Raw genomic sequence first — 21,461 nt, forward strand, 5'->3', positions numbered from 1 at the left:
AGATGCAATTCTGACATAATAAATATGGAATGTGCAATGAAACCTGCCAACATGTTTTACACACAATCTCCCTTCTTAAGGTTCTTCATGGGGTGCATTTTTCAAATCATTTAAAAAGGCATGCTAGTTCCATTTCAATTAAATGAAACTCAGAAATCCCAGACTCTTATAGAGCTCATAATTAAGTAACGGCTTGGCATGCTATGCATTCACAGCTAGTCCACCACTGGTAACTATATTATTGAGGCGTGCAATACTATAATACAGGAACATTTAAAGAATTGCATAACGTGTTTTAAAAGTTTATCAACTAATTGGAAACATGTCTGCAAGCTGCTTGACCAATAATGGATCTTTAGCAGACATACATGATCTCCTGAAGAGTACAGAACAGCTGGGCAGATAACTCTTGCCTTTGATATGGTGCCAGGGTGCGCGTTACAAGTTCGAATTCTGGCAGTCACCGCTCAGCCCTTCCTCCTTCGAGGGACGATACAATCAGTCATATTAAATTGGTTAACTGGAGCAGCACTTTGAAGTGGGAAACACTTCACATGAAGTGCTATATAAAATAATGACATTATACTTTTTAGATATTGGAGTGCACATCTAGGAATTCAATGAGTCTATTAAGATCTGCAACAGCAGAAAGTATCCTTGATTGATCAGTGTTTTTGTTTAAGTGCCACTAAAACAATTTAAAATAGAGTGATTTTGAAATTAAAATTACACAGCCACAAAAAATCATGTAACACCATAAGTGTCATAGCAAAGGGCACTTTATCGTGGGAACAATTAGCTCAAAAATTGTACATGAAATCCTAACACCAGATTTCCTAACTTCCATTAGTAAAATCTTTTGACCTCTTAGTATCTTTTACACTTGGCCAACAAAAAAAAAAAAAAGCTTGATGCAGCCAAAGCAAGGACTGCTTCTCACTCTCCTAGGAGTTTACAAAAACATTCCTCCCCAGTTCATGCCCCAAAGCCATTGCACAGAGCCTCTCGTAAGGATTTGAATTTGGCGCCCATGAAGAGCATATGTTCCACAGTATCTCCCTGCAATATCAGCAAGAGACTTGTAAGTCTGTTTCTCTTATACACGAATAGGAACCTGTGTTTAGTGACCTGGAGCATAAGACTGCATATGACACATGAAACATGTGTGCAGGCAGGTCTCCTTTCCACTTACATGTTTAGGTTTTGGCTCATAGGTGACACTTTAGTGAGTTGATACAATGGTCATTTAATCAGCAAAGTCCCAGATGTGATAGACCAGTGGTTGTTTTGCTCTACTTTTTTTTTTTTTTAGATGTGTGCCTTTTCTGTGGCAAATTCTTTAATACTTGCTATCATTTGTAATAGTGATGCTCACTTTTAGTTATGGAATTAAGTTTACTGGGGACATTGGAGGCTGCAATCGGAAGGAAGCAGGGATTTAGGAGACTAGCACACATGGAAATGAAGAGCTGTATAGCTGACATTCTATCATACGTGTGCAATGTTAAGAAAAGCGCCTGCCCAGTACAGCACTTAACACATAGATCATCACATGTTTTGCGCAGAACCTCAAACGCTATAACTCTTTTTCAGAGAGGACACAAAACTAGTGCTTATCCTGATTGCTCTCCCAACATAACTGTGTGATGCTTCTGCTCCATGACCTTAAATAGTTAGATATTGCAATGAACAGCACATATTGTCTCAAACGATAAGATGCATAATCAATGGGAAGGTTTAAGATTAAAAGTAGCAGTTCTGTTACCAAACAATGCGATTTCTTGGCCAGCTGCGATGGAGTTGCAGAACGCCCACTTGCGACAGGATGTTGCCATCCACATGTGACCAGGAACGATTATAGATATTGTTCATATAATACAAGCGCGTGTGCAAGCTTTGAATCAAATGCATTGCTTACGTCCCAGTCATGGAACAGCACTCCGATGCTTCAGCTGGTTGCATGTTTAACAAAAGACGGCAAATAAATAAATAAGCAGAAAATAAGTGATGTTTGGGGGACTTTATTAAGGGGTGGGCACAGTAAATCTGTGCTTTTTATTATATTGGCGCAATTTAGATGAATGCAGTCTCTGCCCATCTTTGTGAAATTAAAAAAAGGAGTTCAAGGAGGTTGATGAGGATCATTTTAAAGTAAAGCCCTGAAAAGTGGTTCTTTCAACAATACCTGCCAGACACATAAAAATCCCTCTCTCCCACCACCAACAGTACCGCGTTACTGCATAAAAAGCCAAGCGCAATGCTGGCACAATACTGTGGTAAAGCGCTCCGCTGCTCTTGAGCTAGGTTTCCGCTATTAGCAATCAAATAAAATAAAGCCCTTTAGCACATTCTTTTGTTTTCAGAGAAACTGAAAAGTGGGGCGGGGGTGATGCTACCCCTGTTTTGAGCCCCTCACACCCTTATTCCTTCGACTAAGGAAATGTTTAAGAGGAAATGATACATTTGTAATCAGAGGACTTGGGTTTCGTTCCTGTCTTACCTGTTTTACAAACATGCTATGATCCTGGGCAAATGAGATTTCATACTATATGAAAACTAGAAAAGGGGCATTCTCTTCTGACTGGAATGGTTTAGGGGTGGTTCATCCGGCAGCGTTGAAATATGCACACAGGTTTCCTTGCTGGTAAGTTCACTTATAGCGAAAGATAGTGTGCTGTTCCGAACAAGGAGTCAGATGCTCAGAAGACATGATTCAGGCTTGTTTTTAAATGAAATTATAAGTAGAAGGCCTAACTTTCCATATCACTAAAGAGGATACCCTAAATAACCAACTCATATAAACCACAGGAATCATGTATACCTCCACCTGGTCTATGCTCCAGTTCTTTCAATAGTCTTGAATTATGCCACCCCTGAGTGGAACAGATAGGGCCTCATTACAACCCAGGCGTTAAGGGGTTAACGGCGCCGTAAAAGGTGTTGGCGCCGTTAAACCCTTAACGCCTGATTACGAGGTCCCTTTGCGGGTTGCACTTTAACGCTTTCTTTTAGCAGGCGTTAAAAAACCAACCCGCAAAGGGACCTAGGAGCTAATTACGGCACCGTAATTCACGGTGCCGTAATTAGTGCCTTCCCCAGTCCCATTGAGCCCTATGGGGCAAAAATGGGAATGGGGAAGGGCCATGGCGGCATGGGGAATTACCGCCCGCCAACCTTGGAATGGGGCGGTATTTCCCCATTCCACCATGGCGGACTCGTTACAACACCGGCACCAACCATGGTGCTAATAGCGCTATGGTTTAGCGCCGGGGTTGTAACAAGGGCCATAGTCTCTGGGATCAGCTCTTGTACCTACCCCAGAGCCCTTTTCTTTCTCTTGCTTTCTGTAGTCCTCTTTTCAAAATGTCTTTTGCAATAACCCTTTATTGCTACTCAGTTATTTGCATCCTCTTTCCAGGCCTTCTCCTTGTGAGCAGTTGGTAGGGGTTTACCTCTGCCCCTTTCTACGCTATTACTATCCTCTGTTCTCAGACTTTGAGGGTCTCTTTCTTTACTGGTTATCTCCCAGCGGCATTGATGCAGTGTCTCTCTTCTAGGCTTTTCACCTCTAGTGTAGGGGTCTCTCCACTTATTGCTCATACAACTGTGTGTCTTCTGACCCTCTCTTCTAGGCTTTTCACTTCTTAAATGAGATTGTTCAATATTTGATAACTCATTTTGAGTACTGGGATGCATTTCTTCTGCTAGATAACGATATCCTGCGACCCTCCCGCTTCGTCCAGTCCTCCAGGTCCCTCTTACTTTGTAGGGGCCGGTGTTTGGGTTTAGCTTTGGCTCGGGGCTGCCCTCTCTCTGCTGCTCGGCTTCTTATTGTTGGGTCTTCCTTGGACTCCTGTTTCATACTATTGCTGCTGCTGTGAAGCGACCCTAGCTTCCTGTATGGGCAGCCTCAGCATTGTTGTGGAGCGTCCTGGACACCACGTCCTGCTTGTGTTCACGTCACCACTGGGTTGCTTGCTATTCTCTCAATAGGCGTGAGACCCTTCTCATCTCTGCATGCGTCAGTTCTCTGGCGTCTTCCCCTCGCATTCTCTCTCTTTCCAGAAGTCGCAGGCTCTTTGACTAACGTATGCTCCACCTCCAGTCAGCGTAATGATGTCAGGGGGCTACCCCTGCGCATCAGGCTTCTCCTCTTATCTTTTCCTCCTTGGCACAGTTATATATGCATCTTGTATTAAAGAGACATCTTCCTTTTCTGATGTCATTAGGTTTCGTCTTGGACTGCCTTCAGCCAAAGGTAAGGATGCCACATTCTGAGGCTTATCAGGTAGTGCCATGTATGCGAATACATTAATTGGTGTAGGGAGTTCCTCACAGGAACGGTAGTCCTTGTCCCCAAAGGCGGAGTATCTCCCGGTGAGGTCCCACTTGCCTTGACCCCTATGGAGTGGGTTCACCTCCCTAGCCGCACAGGGGGGACACCCTCCCCTTAAGGTGCTGGCCTCCCCATATTTATCGAGAGAAAATCATCTGAGAAAGTGCTCTGGGATTAGTGTCTTTTCTTTTACTCACCCAGGTCAAGGGACAATTGTCCGTCAGCAATCCAAATTTTCTTTCTGTAAGGTAACACTTTAGGGGGACGAATGCCCATGTGATTGCTAGTGCTTCTAATTCTACCATAGCATAAGACTGCTCTCAGGGAAAGAGTTTGCAGCTTCTATACAAGACTGGGTGTTCCATCTCTTCATACTTTTGCCCCTAAACCCTTCTTTGATGCATCTGTTTGTAAAATACATTATAAATTAAAGTTGGACATCTTGAGGATAGGTTCTTGTCATAAAATGAGCTTTAGGCCCTTGAAACTCACTTGATCTTGTTTAGTCCAAACCAACTTCTAGGCTTGGGAGCTATTTAGTTTATCTGTTAAGTTTGCTGCCAAGGTGGGATAGTTGGGGATAAGCCATCTGTAATTGTCTGTTAGACCCAACAATGCTTGGAGATCTCATTTGGTTTTCGAGGAGGGGGTTTGTCGTACTGCTTTCACCTTCAACGTTTGAGGTTGGATTAAGCCATTCTCCATAAAGTATCCAAGATATTTCACTGCAGATTGGGCTGATGACACTTTCAAGGGTTGGTTTGAAGACCTGAATTCCTCAGAGCAGAGGTAATGGAGTACAGATGGTGCAAGTATTCTGGCCAGCTGTTGCTATGTATGAAAATATCGTCAAGGTGGGCCCAATAGAAAGCCGAGTACATGTTTAAAACTTTATCCATCAGTCGCTGAAAGGTGGCAGGTGCTCCATTGAGTTCAAAGGGTAGAACTTTGAATTGGAAAAGGCCCTGGGGTGTTAAAAAGGCTTTATTTTCCCCTTCTGCTGGATTTAGGGGAACGTGCCAATATCCTTTAGTTAAACTGAGAGTGGAAATGTGTTTGGCCGTCCCTAGCTTTTCAATTAAGTCGTCAATGCGGGGCATTGGGAAGTTGTCCAAAATGGATATTGAGTTCAGCTTTCTAAAATCTATACGGAATCACCATGACATATCAGGCTTTGCCACCAGGATAATAGGGGAGGACCAGGTATTCTCAGAGGGTCCGATAATATCAGCCTTGAGCATCTGCTCTATCCCCTGTTCAATAATCTTCCTCCTGGTCTTAGGGATCTTATGGGTTATGAGGTTTATAGTTTTTCCATCTGGAGTCAGATGTAATGAAAAAAATTATGAATCCTCCCAGTTTGGTCTGAAAACACCACTGAAAATTGAGCCAGTAAGTCACCTAGGCCTTTCTGATGGGATATGGCAACTCGGGTGGAATTAACTTGTTCTGAGCGTATCAGTTAGTGAGGAGGGTCGGCCATAGTGACAGTAGTAGGCTCACTAGGGTCTACTTTCCACTCCTTCAGGAGATTTACATGATAAACCTGGGTTTTCTGATTCCTATCAGGTTGTGAAATTAGATAGTTCAGAGGACCTTTTTCTCTAGAACCACGTAGGGTCTGTGCCACTTAGAGATCATATTGTTTTTCGAAGTTGGCAGGAGGACTAACACAGATTGCTCGATAGAAAAGGATTGGGTTACAGTACGTCTATTTGATATGCCGTTTTGCCATTCTTGAGCTTGACCTAAGTGATTCTTGACAATCTCCCTTACTGTAACCATATGGGATTTACATTTTTGGGCCAATTCGGGAGATGGGTAATATAGCCTCTTCTCCATCCTTCCAAGTTTCCTTAGACATGTCCAAAACATACTGGGGTTTCCATCCATTTAGCAATTCAAAGGGGGGGTATCCCAGGGAATATCTATATAATAATAATATATATAATAATATATGAGTATCTCTGACGGATTATCCTGGCTGTGAACAGTGCCCAGGGAATCATTACATACCAATTTCTCCAATCGGTTTCTACCACCTTTCACAAGATTTTATTTAGGGTCTGGTTAAACTGCTCTACTTAGCCATCGTTCTGGGGATGGTAAACCAACATTCAGAGGGTTTTTATGTTCAATAACTCTTTTACTTCTTTCATTAGTTGGCACCTAAAGGTGGTACCCTGGTCCATAAGAATTTCATTTGGGAATCCCACCCTGGATAGAAAGGGTAGTAGGTGTTTCAGTATTTGATGTGTGGTGTTGTTGCGGAGGGCGAAACGCCTGGTGGCATAGTCTACAATTACTAGAATTTTGCGATTTCCCATCTTAGAGTTTTCGAGTGTGCCTATTATATCCATTGTTATCCTAGAGAATGGGACCTTGATAACTGGTAGGGGATGGGTAGGGAATGTAGGGGTGCTATCAGAACTGGAGAGGATGCTGTACTCTGACAGATTTCACATGCCAGTACATCATTTTTAACATTGGGAAAAACCACCGGCCAATAGAACCGGTTTACAACTTGACTCGGTTTTCACTACTACTGGCTGTTAAGGGGGTATGGACCAATTCTAACACCACCCTTCTATGGCTTTACGGAACCACTATCTGGCTTTGGGCCAAACCATTATTTGTTAAATCCCCTCTATTCGGTAGGCCCTTCTTAATGAAGAGGAAAGCTCTGGATTGATTGTTTCTGGCTTTCTCAGTAGTCACCCTCTCGAAGGCCTCTGTGAGGGCCAGATCGCTCCTTATTGAGATAGCTAAGTCTGGAAGTGTGGAGGGGGGGCTTTTTTCGATTTCCTCATGAGAGGTTTCTGTTGGGAAAACATAAGCTTCCTTTGACCCCCTTGACACCCTCTTGATTCTTCTAACTCATTTATTTCTTGTGTTACGGGAATACATATTTCTCGAGAATCTCTTGGGCGATTTTCTCCCCTTCTTTAATGGTATAGGGATGACTACTGTGGTTGTGTAGTAGGACGTTAATGTCTCCCCTGAAGTCAGGGTCTATTCCTCCAGCCAGGACGTCTAAACCGTGTCACCAGGCTAATCCTGACTATGAGGCTAGCTGAATATATGTACCTTTAGGGTGTGCTAGAACAAGCCCTGTGGGTATCAATTGTCTCTCAATGGGAGGAATCAGGATTTCCCTGGTACTGTAGACATCGGAACCTATGTGCTCTACAGTGGCCACAGTAGGGGCTCAAGCTTAGCTTTATGGCTACTTTAGTAAACAAAACGGGTCGCCAACTACTAATCAGTTGGTTGACATCCCACTTCGACACCATATATGGTCAGGTCGGAAGAAGGAGTCGGACACTCAGAAGACAAGATTCTGGTTTTCTAAAATTAAATTGTAAGTGGGAGGCCTAACTTTCCTGATCACTAAAGGGAATACCCTACCTATCTAAAAAAAGAAAGGTGCTCTTCCATGGTTATAAATTCAAATGGAAACATGGCCTCCATCCAAACTACCCCATATGACCATGCCATTAACTAACTTAAATAAACCAAGGGAATGATTTGTCTTCGCCTGGTCTCCGTGTAGGTCATTCAATTGTCTTGAACTATGCCACCTCTTGGTGGAACAGAGTTTCTGCAGTCAACTCTTGTAGCTACCCCAAAGAGCTTTTCTTTCTCCTGCTTTCTGTGGTCCCTTTTCAAAATGTCTTTTACTATAACCTTTCTTGCTACTCAGATAGTTACTTGTAACCTCTTTCCAGGCCTTCTCCTCGGGAGCAGTTGGTAGGGGTTTTCCTCTGACCCTTTCTATGCTTCTATTAGCCTCTGTTGTCAGACTTTGAGTGTCTCTTTCTTTACTGTCCCCAAAGAGGGAGTATCTCCCGGTGAGGTCCCACTTGCCTCGACCCCAAGGGAGGGTTTTTTACGGAGCCGGCTCACCTTCATAGCTGCACAGGGGGAGGGGCTGCCTTGGGAAGAAGGGCGAATACCTGCGATTCGTCACAATATGTAATGAGGGAACATACACTTTGGTGGCTGGCCAACCCTGTCAGTAATGGCTACCACCGCAGTTTAGCGACCCGAGGTCGCATCAGGGGAGTTGAGGTGAACATCTAAGTCTCTGAGGAGGAGAAGCTTGGAGGACGAGTCCAGGAGAAAAGAGGTAAGGTCAGCCCATTCTGAGAGGAAGTGGGAGACCTGGCCAAGGGGTCTGTAGATGGTGGCCAGAATCAGAGAGAGGCCAGAAGAGACACCAAGTATGCAGAGAAGGCATTCAAAAGAGGAGTAGGCCTGATTGGGTATAATCAACACTGAACACAGATCCCCTTGCCCCCATATATGGCATTGCAGGAGTGAATGAGGTAAGTACATTTTATTAATTTTTCCTTTAGCCGTTAGCACCCACGTGTGCTTACTCACTGATATAAGCATGGGGGAGGAGGGGCGAGCAGGGGAGGCTAAGGGGCATGCAACACTGGGTAACTCGGAACATGGGCTTATACCAGAGAATACAGCCCACTTCCCAAGCTACCTGATTGACTAGTGACCCCACCCAGGGTCTGCATAAAACTGTGTTTCATTCACGTGTGGGGGGGGATGATGTACCCCATTTTCTTTTTATTTGTATTCACCATATTTTGTCACCTTGTTTGACGGAGCTCGACTTAGCAGAGAACAAGAGATAATAGCGCCCGGGGAACGGCGAGATCAAATCATCCGTTTTACCGAAAGGTTGGAGCCAGTACTCACAGCAAGCGTTGGCTTTTTGTGGTGTCCCTTTATTTGTAGTCTATTATTTAGGGGAAAATAGCATTGTATGTGCCTGGCAGCGTATTTATTCTCTAAACAACAGCCCTTAGCATCTCAGTCTATTACTCTGTGTGCTCATTGCGATTAAGCCCTTAGGGACTTCGCTCCAGATATTACCTCAGGCTGGCAGGCGGTTATCAACCGGTAAAGAGTTCTTATTGAAAATTATCTGCATTGGCAGTTTATGTGATGAACGTAATGGCATTTCAAATTGTAAGCAATCATGACCATTGTGTTTTTTCATGATGTGGTCTACCAGATGTAGAAGTGAGAAGAAACTATTGGGAACTGAGTTCCACTACTTTCATTTTTTTACTGTTAACAGTTCAAACGGCTTTTTCAAAAGCATGTGAACATTGTAGATGTGTTCTTTTTAAAGTTAAAGCATACCTCTTCATTTTACCATCCTGTAGCAACTAAAGCTAAACTGAAATCCGTGTGTCCATTTATCCACGAAGCCTGGATGTCACCTCAGCCCGGATGGACTCTAGCTGGCTTCATCTGAGGATGGAGAAAGCGGTGCTAACACTAACACGTAGTCTCTTCTCACACACCATCTCCCACTGATTTTTGGAAAACATGTTAAGTTCCTATCACAGATGAAATGCCTAGACGGTCTAGTTGATAAAGGACCAAACCATTCACAAGGGATGCTATTTTAATATCAGGTGTCTATGTGGGATTTGTCCCTTCGTGCTACTGGGCAAGTGTGTGGTTGTAACAGGAGCGTTAGTGACCAGTCACTTGGACTAATGTAATCCACTCCTGTGGGGTACGCCAATGAAATTGATTAGTAGACTCTAAGTGGCTCAGATTATTTTCTGATGTAGGATAAGTGAGCATGTCCAAGCTGCTTGTACAAGACAGAAGAGTAGAGAATTCAGCTTCAAATTCCCTGCATCATCTTCTGCTGTAGCTGTGGGGTCGCTCCACGGCATCACACTGAATAACCCAGGGTGGACCACGTGGTGTATGGGGGACCACCAGCTATTCATCCCTAGGTGTCTGTCAAACCAGAGGAGATACAGGTCTTTAAGCCATGGGACCTAGGCTTTGGATGAAATGACCAAATTATATGCATAACACTATATATTTCTATTTGGAGGCCCCGTTGAAACAGCATCCCTTCAGGTAGGTGTTCAGTATGGGTTCTATCAGATGTAAGATCGACGAGCAGAGGAAATTGAATTCACAAAGCCCGTACAGGAATCACCGAACTGACTGATCGACTCGGAGAAGAACATGAAATACCATAGAGAGGATCGTCTTCTTTTGCCCATTCCCCCCACTTGGCTGTCGACCCAGCCACAAACCCTCAACACATGGGTTGCTCCATGCTCCTATCTAGCCATCCCTTGCGCGCGTCACAGTGTCACTAGCTTGTTGGTATGCTTCTACCTGTGGGTTTTATTACGTTTGGATGTTCTATAAGTGTTATTTTGTATAATGGTGAAACACAACAACACCACGCAGGTCCTTGCTAGGCTTCAGGCCTTAGGCTTTAGGTCTAGCAAGGACCTGTGTGTTGTTTTGGAGGTTTATTAGGGAACATCTCCTTTCTGTTATGTTATGTGATTTGGCATTTATATAGCTCTCTATATATCATTGGTATGACGTCAAAGCACTTGTGGGTTGAACGCCCTCAGGGACTGTAGTCCAGGTCAGTCGAGAGAGTAGGGTAGCATAGGGTGCTTGGGTGCACTCAATATGTTAGCAGCTGATGCGATTGCCTCAATCTGTTGAATTCTCTGATGCTGTTGAGTTACAGAACTTAACATTCATATTATCCTGTCCCAGACGAGTTACTGATGTTGAAATACCAACACCGATGCTGTCAATGAATGGGTAACTTGGTGTGATTGGACTTACTGGGGATCAAACCAAATATTGCTTTGGTAGAAGAAGCCATGATGGCTAGACGAGAGTCTGGAACCTATGGCTTTACGGCACTATGCACTATGCTGACTATGGCCGAAGGGAGTTGTTGTCCAACATATCTGTAGACCCAAAGGCTGCAATCCAGGATCAAGCAATGAAATCTTATTGCCCACCAGATTCATTGACTGCACCAGCCCTCCAAATCATGTGCACCAGTTCCGATTAAAAAAGAATAGAGGGTGCCATGACTCACTTGCCGATGAGGGGGATGGCGAGAGAGGTCTCCGGAAGACGCTGGGAGATCAGCAGCAGGAAGACGGCCTGGGCCAGCAGCACCGAGATGGACAGGGTCATCTTCTCCCCACCTGGATGGATGGAAAATTATTAGAATTACTGTCCTTCTCACCAATGTCACCAGGTAACAGAGAGACAGACATACAAACAGGGACAGCAATTAAAAGCGAGCACCCCTAGACCCCATCCTATCCACCCCCTTAGCAAACTTTACAAATTCTTAAGACAACAGAGTCTCTGGCTTTACTTTAACGTACCCCTACTAATGGCCTTCTCGGTTTTGCATTAATCCAGTCCACGCGCAAACACATGTTTTTGTGAAGTATTCACACAAGTTGCATATTTGCAAAGGAAATTTGGAGAGTGGTCCAAATTCCACAAGTGCAGGTGCCCAGCAAGTGCAATGGAAGTCAGGTCCTTAACTCAAGTCCCGCCCACCAACCAAAGGGCTGCTTATCTTTGCTTATCTGCTCTAAACTTCTCTATTTGCCTTCCAACCCTACTCGGGTTTCCAGCCTTTTTCTCTTTCATGTTCAGGGCAAGTGGAGCAGGGTCACATGATACTTGGCCCTCCTATGAGCGCAATGGCTGCTTGTCATTGATTCTCCATCTTCAACTACACTCTATGCCTGTCTCGACTGCTCTTTACTTTCCTGCCCGTTTCTCTTTTTCAGTTCCACAGCCGTTGTGCGAGTGGAGTAAGGACACGTGACCCCTGCGCCAGCTAATCACAGCTTGCCTTTGTTTCATTCTCTTGTGCCATTCATTTCACCAGTCCCCTCCTCCTCTCTTCCTTCCTTCACATGGACTCCAATGTTTCTATTCTCTTGCTTGACCAGTGCAAGTGGAGCAAGGTCACATGAACCTTGGTCCTGGGGCCAACCAAACGTTGCTTGGCTATTTTCTCCCTCCTTCTCATGCTCTTTTCACCTTTTCCCACCCATGCCGAACCCACACACCCTCATTCAAACCCACCCTCATTCAAACCCGCCCCCACCCTGCATCCATCCCCCTCTCTTTCAATCTCACCCAACCTCATCCAGAGTCCGTTCATCACCTCATCCTTTCACCATCTGAAAAGTCATATAAAGTGTAATGCTTATTAATAATTAATAAAGGCATGCTCATTAATGCACACTCAAAAGGCCTTCATGCCACTGACATTGATGATCTCGGGAGGATAGCTCAGGGGCAACAAAACCCCTGGGTATTAATTGCGTTATCAATAACCAAATGTATAGATATATATATATCTCAAGACCACACAGCCTTGATGCTCTCTTACTGCCAGGGACCTGCTTCTCCCCTTCCACCACACACATCCTGGACATTCTCATCCCTTCAGAACGCAATACAGTGACCACTTGGGGAAAGCTGGTTGAGGCCTTGCAGTCAGTAAGAGGAGCACTTGAATCTGCACCGTCCAGGCACGTGCCTCATTCACGTTCACCAAAAAATGCTGAGCTGTCACTTCCAGCTCGAATGCAAAGGGGCCACCTTCCATCTGATGGACAGAAACTCTCCCCTGGCAAAGACAGACCTCCTCAACAAAATCACAGACCTGATCGCAACATCAGTCACAAACCCACTCCATCATCATCCTTGGCCATGGAATTCTACTGGGAACCCACACAATCAATAAAACCCAAGAATCCCTCTTCAACATCCTTGACACGAAGATCATCAACAGCTGGTCACCTGCTCCCTTATTTTGAACAGTGCTCTCTTGTTTCCCAGCTAGTTTTTCACAATATAAACCTCATGCGTGGGGCTAAAACCTGCACAATGAAGTGGCTGGTGGTTGTAATAAAGTGCATTATTGAGAAATCAATAATGCTCGCCCTGCGTGCCCTCCTCCCCCATGTGAAAATGTTGTGTCGCTGTCATGGAGAGAATGTTTTTGGTGTAGTTCTGACTGTGTGATTTGACAACCAAAGCACCCTTATCTTTCCCTCTTCATCTGATTATTGTAAATTAAAAAGAATTCTGATCACATTCCAAAATGTTCTGTAGCTTGGCTGGGCCATTAGGGAGCACTGTTCTGCTACCACCGTCCACCCCGCAGTTGAGTTTTAACACAGCTGAATCAGCGCTCTTCCACCCTAATCCCACCACCATCCACAGCAGCAGCAAAGGTGCCAGCATCATGGCTCACTGTCAGCAGGAAGGTAGAAGACAAGATTGGCCAGGAAGGAGATGAGGACGCAGGGGATGATGATGTTGATGATGTAGAAGAGCGGCTTGCGTTGGATGATCAGGTAGAAGGTGATGTCCTGGTACTTGGTGCTATCAGGCTGCACGCTTGTGTCGATGTTCCTCTTGGCTGGTCGATGAACAATCTCCCACTCTCCATTTTCTAGGGAATGAAAAATTGGGTGAGAAGAGTTACAAGGGATCAGACTTTTCAGACTTTTAGCCAGAAATGGAAACAGAAAGAATTTAGTCTGGCATCTCCCTATTGGCAGGCGGGCGCTATAATTGGGGTGAAAGGTAGGACTATGGGTCTTAGTGAACGTCTCTTTCAGACTATTGGTTGATTACTTCAGGAGCCATCATGTCACCGCCACAAACATACCTGCCTTCTCAGAAGGGCTCTCATACTTTTAATAAGTGGCGGCTGGTGAATTTTTGAACTGGAGGGCCGTAAATGTATATGTCTAATAGCTCGGGAGCTCAAACCAAACAAGGCGGACTCAGGGAGGTTCTCAGTTGAGAACATTTTTTAAATGATGGGTTAAAATAGTGCCTTTTGCAGCAATTTCTGTGACAAATTGGGTAAAAAGCCACATAGTTTGCAATCAGTTTTGCACAGTATCACATGAAAAAACCCAATAGGCGCAAGTCACCAACAGTGTACAGGACCATATTCCAACACATTTTCAATATGCCTTTGCCCACAGCATATTCCAGTATATCAAACATTTTCATGCTGGCTGTGTCCATATATGTCCATGCATGCTGCACCAATATTTGCCAGAATTACCATTCTAGGACTCCCAGACAGTAAAAAATGCAAGCAAGTACATCCAAACTGGCTATACCAAGATAGGCAAGGGTACCAAGTAATCCCCACTTATCTTTGCTTTTACTCTTGATGCAAAGTACAAAAATGTCAAGATACACAAAGAATATACGGCTAGACTGGAACCACCAAAGTAAGCAAGTCTAGCCACATAATAACACTCATCATGTTCGCTTTTACCCGTGATGTCAAGTAAAAATTAATAAATGCCATGCCGCAGTAAGAAGGTATATGCACACTGACACCATAGTCCAATTTAGCCAAGTAACAACACTTATCATGTTTGCTTTAACCTTAATGCCAAGTAAAAAATGTTATGCCACATTAAAACAGTAAATGCAGACTGACACTAGTAGTGCAAGTCTGCATATACTTTCTTAATGTGGCATGGTACTTTTTACTTGGCATCCAGGGTAACGTACAGATGGTAAGTGCTATTACATGGCTAGACTGACATACATTCAATTTAGGCCAGTCTAGCTAGGTATTAACGCTCATCATGTTTGCATTACCCTTGAAGATAAATAGAAAATGCCATGCCACATTTAGAAAGTATATGCAGACATGCACTGATAGTGATTCCCAAAGAAGGCAATGAATCCCGCCTAATGCCTGAGAATGCGGTCATGTGAACTGAGTAATTAGGAAGCAGCGGTTACAGTGAAATGCCCCAAATGCAAAACAGTGAATATGAATTTGGACTTGTTTTTTGAAAATGAAGAGAATTTCTTTACAAATAATAGAAGAGGCGTAGTTTGGGAGGGCGTGTACTTATTTGGGTTGTCATGGAAGCACTCTGGTAGGGATAATGTATAAGAATCATGGTTGACATGGTCGGGTCCTAACAATGGAAAGGATGAGGCACTAGCTTTTTCCTACCAGGTATCCTAACTGGCTTTTCTTGCAAGGCCTTGACTGAGTCGCAGCGGTTTCTGAGCACATGGCTGCTATTATTCCTTAGATTTGGCCAAGTTGAGCTGTTCATAATTGCAATGCAGCAGAAAGGGCCATGAGTTCAAGTGTGGCAAGTAGAGCAGTCCTGGCAAATTGACATGCTTTGACTCACCGATAACGCAGAGGAACTGATGAGCCATGGTACCGACCCTCTCAGCTTCCAAACCTTCCCCCAAGAGAGAATAGGCTGACCTGGCTGAGTCGGAAAGTTAAGCAACCATGGACCGTTTGGGCTGGACAGGAGCGCAGTGCGCCCCGTCCCTCGAACCCGAGGCATAGAAGCAGGAAGGCTTTGAAAAGCAGCGGTGCAGTGGAACGCTATTAGGGCTAGGGAGAGATCAGGAATACTCAGGCTTGCCTAGAGTCCTTCCACCATGTAGGTGCTCAGGCCCATTGCAGACCCCGGACTCACAAAGGTGGAAGGTCCGACAAATAATCACAGTCGTCAGAGAAACCTTGGGGCTAAAAGCAGCAGCTGGGATAAGAAACCCAGATGAAACATGGGTGACAAAGTTTTATGTTGGAATAGTGACAGGCATTTGAGATAGCGATGACGAATAACATTGAGTGGAGGAAGATGTAGGCAGAAACCACCCTTCGTCTTGGGAGGATAGCTCCGGGGCAACGTGCTCACCTTGGAAGCAAGACGATGCAGAGCGTTATAAATGACCAGTTACAATTACAATTTTGTAGGCTCGTTGATAGCTGGTCTTGTGCAAAAAACTGTATAAAAGTTAACCCCTGCAGTACTTCCAGAGAGCACAGAGACCTGTGAAGCCAGTCTGCAAGAAGACCTCCACTGATTCTTATTGCCATTCTTCTAAATTACCTCTCTGTCTGTCTCTCTCTCTCTCTCTCGCACTCTCTCTCACTCTCTCCTCCAGTGTCTCTCCAAACAAACTATGATGAAGTCACTGTGTCAACGAGTAATCTGATTTGTGGATCAGCTTTCCCTTTAGCGTTATTGACCCTTGCCTAATTGTTCCACCTCCTCCCTAATTATGAGTTTTTTCTTTTCTTCTGGTTTTAGGCCTCCTCTAAAACAAGCATCAGTCCCTTTGCCCTCAGTCCTATGTTACAAAAGCCTTGTCTGCTCATTTTGGGATAAGACAGCACCATCATGCAGGCAGGCTGGTCCAATGTTCTGACCCTCTCCTTGACAAGTCAGTTTGTTTACCTGCTTTCAGCATCGTGCCGTGTCTCTCTGTCTCTCTACTGCCGTATACTTTCTCTCTGGCTACAGTTTGTGCTCCATGTCTGGGCTCACCCCCCCGTCGTGTACAGTGACATGCTTGCCGCTTCTGGCCTAGAACCACAATTGGAGCAAACACTATTTAAACAAACACCCCATTGTTCTAGAGCTGTAAAACACAGGCTAAACACAAATGTACAGCGGATTTCGCTCTTTTGAGGGGTGTTTGAGGCTGAGCCCAAGGATTTTGACTCATTCTGCTCTTCCATGAAGCAGAAAGCACAGTGCCCCCTGACCTCTCTGTATTGGGCTTTTACACCCTTTGAGGACTGAATTTTAGGACCACCTAAGGAAAGCTCTGTGAATCCCCTTGTAATGCCTCCAAGGGTCACATCATTGAGTTGGTGACTCACCCTCGCCCCCAGATTTCTCCAACCTTCCATTATGGGTGACAAAAGGTGACCTAGTCAAACTTTTTAAATGTGCAAAGGAAAAATGTAAAGACATTGTTCAAGTCAACTTCCAGATACTTCCAAAATACCTTCCTTTTCGAGCCCTACCCTCAGTTACCTCCAACTCTCTAAGGGTCACTTCTCCAGGCAGAGAGTGGAGAGTAGATCTCTCTCCTCTGCAGGTGCCTCCATCTGGAATAGCCTCCCTGCCCTCGCAAACTTGAGCCAAACCACCTGATGTTCTGGAAGCAGCTCAAGACCTTCCTTTTCTCCTCTGCTTTCTCTCTCTCCCTCCCCTGCTGACCTACTGTCTGCTTCACAGACTGGTTGCTTGGTAACCCACAGAGTAACACTGGGTACCAGGCTCCTCCTTGATCAGTCTCCCCCGCACTGCCTCCAGGCATACTGCACACTTAGCGGATGTAACTGTAACCCTAAAGGTCCTTGCCTCCTTCGACTTACCCAGTGCTGCGCCACCCTGGCTGCACTTAGAGCATTGCTGCCCTGATTGCATTTCCCCTTTTCCTCTCCCTGTGCACTCCCCCCTCTCCTTTCCCCCTGCACTTTGCTTGTCGCACTTGCACAATCTGAATGGCACAAGTCCTAGTAAGATAATTTGTCCTGTCCTCTCTCTGTCTTCTTCCCTTGTCTTGTCATGCCTAGAAATACTTGTGTACCGACACGTTATAAATGATATATCATATCTTTCATATCATTGGACTTCCCAATATTGCTAAACTCTAGTGGCAGAATCCTGGCATCCTACAAATGGGATGTTGTTATTGAAGTAACGATCAACCAATAGTCTATCAAAGAAGAATATTGTGCAATTCTGACAAATTAAGTTATCAACAATACCAATTTTGGTCATTGGTTATCGTCAACCATTGACTCACACCCTTGGTTGTTCAGATAGTAGGAGTTTTAGATGGGCAAAGAGTCACCTTTTCTGAACAGCTGTTCTGTGACCTAGCGACTGCCAAGAAACACATTTGTATGCTTCATGTGAGAATGTCACACCCCACGAACCGGGTGAGGCTGGTTTCAAACTATGGGGCTGGGCCACACATAGGCCAGTGGAGCCCACACTTTGACTCCAGGAGCCAGATCATGGGTGGAGCGTAGGCAAGCAGGAACAGTTGACCCATGAAAGCTTGGTTTAGCAATCTTGTATTTTATCATATTTGCTACACTATGCTCTTATGTGGCTTTCGTGGCCTCTGGGAACTGTGGTAAGTGCGCATTGTGATGAATCTGGAGGCTTCATCCCTTCTTTGCTGGGGGTGCCACCCGCTTTGAGACTAGGGAGGTGGGCCTGCTCCGCAAAGACCTCCCCAGGAGTTTGGGAAAGCGGGACCTCGCTGGGAGTGACTCCCCTCTCGGGGACAAGGACTCACATTCCCATGGGGAACTCCCTATACCTAAAGTATTATGGAGTACAGTCTTTATAGCGAAAAATAAATAACAAATGAATGTATAATGAAAAATAAATAAGAAAGAAAATTATGAAAATATATGTGGGGGTGGGGTAAATGGTTAAATCTTGTGGGGAATTTTTTGTCATTATTTTTGTATCGTTATATGTTCATTCATTATAAATTGATTTGTTAATAAGACATGTAACCAGGTACTATCTGCATACACGGGAATCAGAGAAACTGATGTTACACTTATACATGGGACTCAAACTGATATTGGTAGTGCCCATAAACGTTTGGCTCCAGACAATGCTGGATTCTCCGTGGGCATGACAGCTGACGATAAACAACATGCCCCTGTTTGGTCACGGAGTGAGAATAAAGGGTCAATAACCCTTGATTGGAAGAGAAGGAACAATACGCAGAGGCAAGCCTCTGACGTGAGCACGTCATTGAGGGCCGGGGCTGCGCAACACAGCGGAACTGGCTAGGGTGCGCAGAGGACCCGGATATCGAGAGACACTGCCGATCTGGCCCAGTGACACGCAGAGTCGGCGAGGACGAACTGGAGTAAAGCAAGCCTTACCTGGAGGTGCGATCACGCCAAGAACGCGGTGGGCCCGGTGCCCGAGAACCGACGCCGAAACCAGGATACGAGGGAGGGACGAATTCTCTGCTCATAGCAAGAATCAAGGAACTTCCAAAGCGAGCGGAATACCAAACTCACTCGTTTTCTGACTGGAAGACCAGAAAGCCGCAGGGGACGCAACCACTACCGAATAGGCACTGCCTCACTGGAGCAAACCCTGCGACATAGAAGGTAGCCAGGTTGCCCAGGGCGGAAGGAGGCAGAGAGAGGAGAGAACAAAAGGGGGACACAGGAAGGATTGCCTTAGTCCCATACCATGGCCATAAAAGCCCAAAAGACCAAAATAACAAGATTTCAATACCGGTTACGGGAGCCGAAGAAACCTGAATGTTGTAATCATCCAGACAACTCACAGAAACAACCCACGAGGATCGCCATTTGCTATGATGGCTGTTGCACTTACAGCAGTCTGCTGTGCACCCTGAGCCTGACTTCTGCATTGTCCCTAATCTGGCCCAGGATTGGCTACAGCCATCTTCTTAACCTCCAATCCTGCGCTGGTAGTCGCGCGCCGGCTCCATGCACGAAGGCTCAAGCACAAAGGCAGTGCCTGTCCCGAGCCTGCCCAGAGAGTGTCCAGAGGCCAAGGCCGGAACCCCTGCTCAGCGGTCTACATATTCTACTACAGGCACACCCCCAAGCCTATGTGCTTACTCCGGAGCTCTGTGATATTACCCAGTACTCGGTCTAACCGGTAAGCATTGCACCAATGCGTTCTAGCCCCCATCACAATCACTTCTGAACATTCTCACCCATTCTAAGACCTACAGAACTCTGACAAGTGACGCGCATCGTGACATCTACCTTCAGTGCCCGTTCTATGCACAGACTCCTATTTACCCACTGTAATGACTATATGTTAACCGACCTAGTAAGTATAGCTCTGCCATATACCGAACAACAAGGTCCTAGGAGCCATTATAGTCAGCAATCCCCCACCTTCACCAACTACTTCACGTGCCCCATACCCTCTGAATCTGTACCATCTGCAAGTTTTATGCTTTACCTGCCATTTTGCGTTTGCAAAGGAGCATCTTGCATTTTTGTTAGCATTGTCTCTTCTAGCCTGTCTCAACTTATTGTTTGCACAACGGCATCTTGCACTTTAAAATGTCATGCCATTCTGTGTCCTTGGTAGCATGTCGCCTCTAGCATATCATATTATGTCATGCGCCCAGTAGTTGTTGACATTTAGATTCTTATGCTATATTGTACCCCCTGGCACATGTCGCCTCTAGAATTTCAGGCCATACCGTATTTCTAGCAGCATAGCGTACTTAGAATATACTCCTAGACTGTACTCAAACCATCATACTACATTCGTTTCTTTGCCTATTCAGATCTACTAAACAGGGCCCCATTCCTTGCACTGAGACTAATGCCGCCCAAACCCAGCTCTGCTCTCCCACCCTTTCTGTCCTACTCCATACTGAATCTAGTTATGCTAGGCGGGATACTCCTCACTATGCTCCCATATTGCATAGTCCAAGACAACATTCCTTGCACTGGTAACCACTTACTTGCTTTCAAAAATGGCTTGTCCAAACTGGCATGCCCAAGACATTACCCCATACCCTGCCCAACACCTTTCCTCCCACCAACCGCACCATTTCCAACTAGCACAGAACAGGCCCCTAGGGTCAGGTTTACCACTATGATTCCGGGACAAGATCTCGCACCCACCCAGATCCCGCTTCCTGTGGTAGACCACTTACCCACCACTAAGAACACTGTTGGCATACCCCACCCTATTATCGGGAAACAACAGAGTTTTTCGCCTAAGATCACATACTAAATTGATCCACTATAGCCACACCCCAATCTCGTAGTACCCAAGCAACCCAAACTCAATGTCCTTTGGCAAAACAAAAGGCACAAGCCACTTACCACTGGGTCTCCAAAATCTACGCTTAATGCCACTTACCCTCTCATATCTAAGAATGTAACTGCAATGGAACCTAAGACACCCACTAATGTTAAATGTGCCCTCATTAATGCCCGATCCCTGGGAGCACATGCCATTGAAATACATTACCTAATTATAGAACAAAACCTTAATTTATTAGTAATCACAGAATTCTGACTTAACCAAGCTTCGGGACCTCTACTATCTCTGGCCATCCCACCCGATTACACTTTCCTCAGAAATGATAGAGCCCATACCGTAGGAGGCGGTGTAGCCATCATAGCCAAAAGCAATCTGCAACTCAGATCAAGTCCCATTGAAGTCTTCTCAAGGTATGAATTGCTGCTAGCTAAACTTGCTATGAATGAAAACAACTACAATTACCTTTGTGGTGATCTATAGAACACCTAGCTCAAACAGTCATCCCAAAATAGACATCCCATTTCTTCTTGCACCTTTCATCAAACCCAATACGAAATGCACCATCCTTGGAGATTTGAACTTAGGTTTCAATGATGAACAAGACCTTAAAGCCGCAACTCTAGATGCAGCACTTAAACATGTGAATTTCACCCAATTGGTGA

General features: G+C 45.1%; 1 protein-coding gene across 1 annotated transcript in view; it reads right to left on the reverse strand.

Moving 5' to 3' along the window:
* LOC138491165 (acetylcholine receptor subunit delta-like) overlaps nucleotides 1–21,461 on the reverse strand; it is a 233,938-nt gene that overhangs the window by 58,562 nt on the left and 153,915 nt on the right. The window contains exons 7-8 of the mRNA XM_069617540.1: nucleotides 13,440–13,640; nucleotides 11,244–11,355 (exon numbers count right to left, since the gene is read on the reverse strand). Coding sequence (XP_069473641.1) covers nucleotides 11,244–11,355; nucleotides 13,440–13,640 — 313 coding nt within the window. The remainder of the gene's footprint in view (nucleotides 1–11,243; nucleotides 11,356–13,439; nucleotides 13,641–21,461) is intronic.

This window comes from Ambystoma mexicanum, chromosome 10, assembly GCF_040938575.1.
Source record: "Ambystoma mexicanum isolate Mex_15411 chromosome 10, UKY_AmexF1_1, whole genome shotgun sequence".
Lineage (NCBI taxonomy): Eukaryota > Metazoa > Chordata > Amphibia > Caudata > Ambystomatidae > Ambystoma > Ambystoma mexicanum.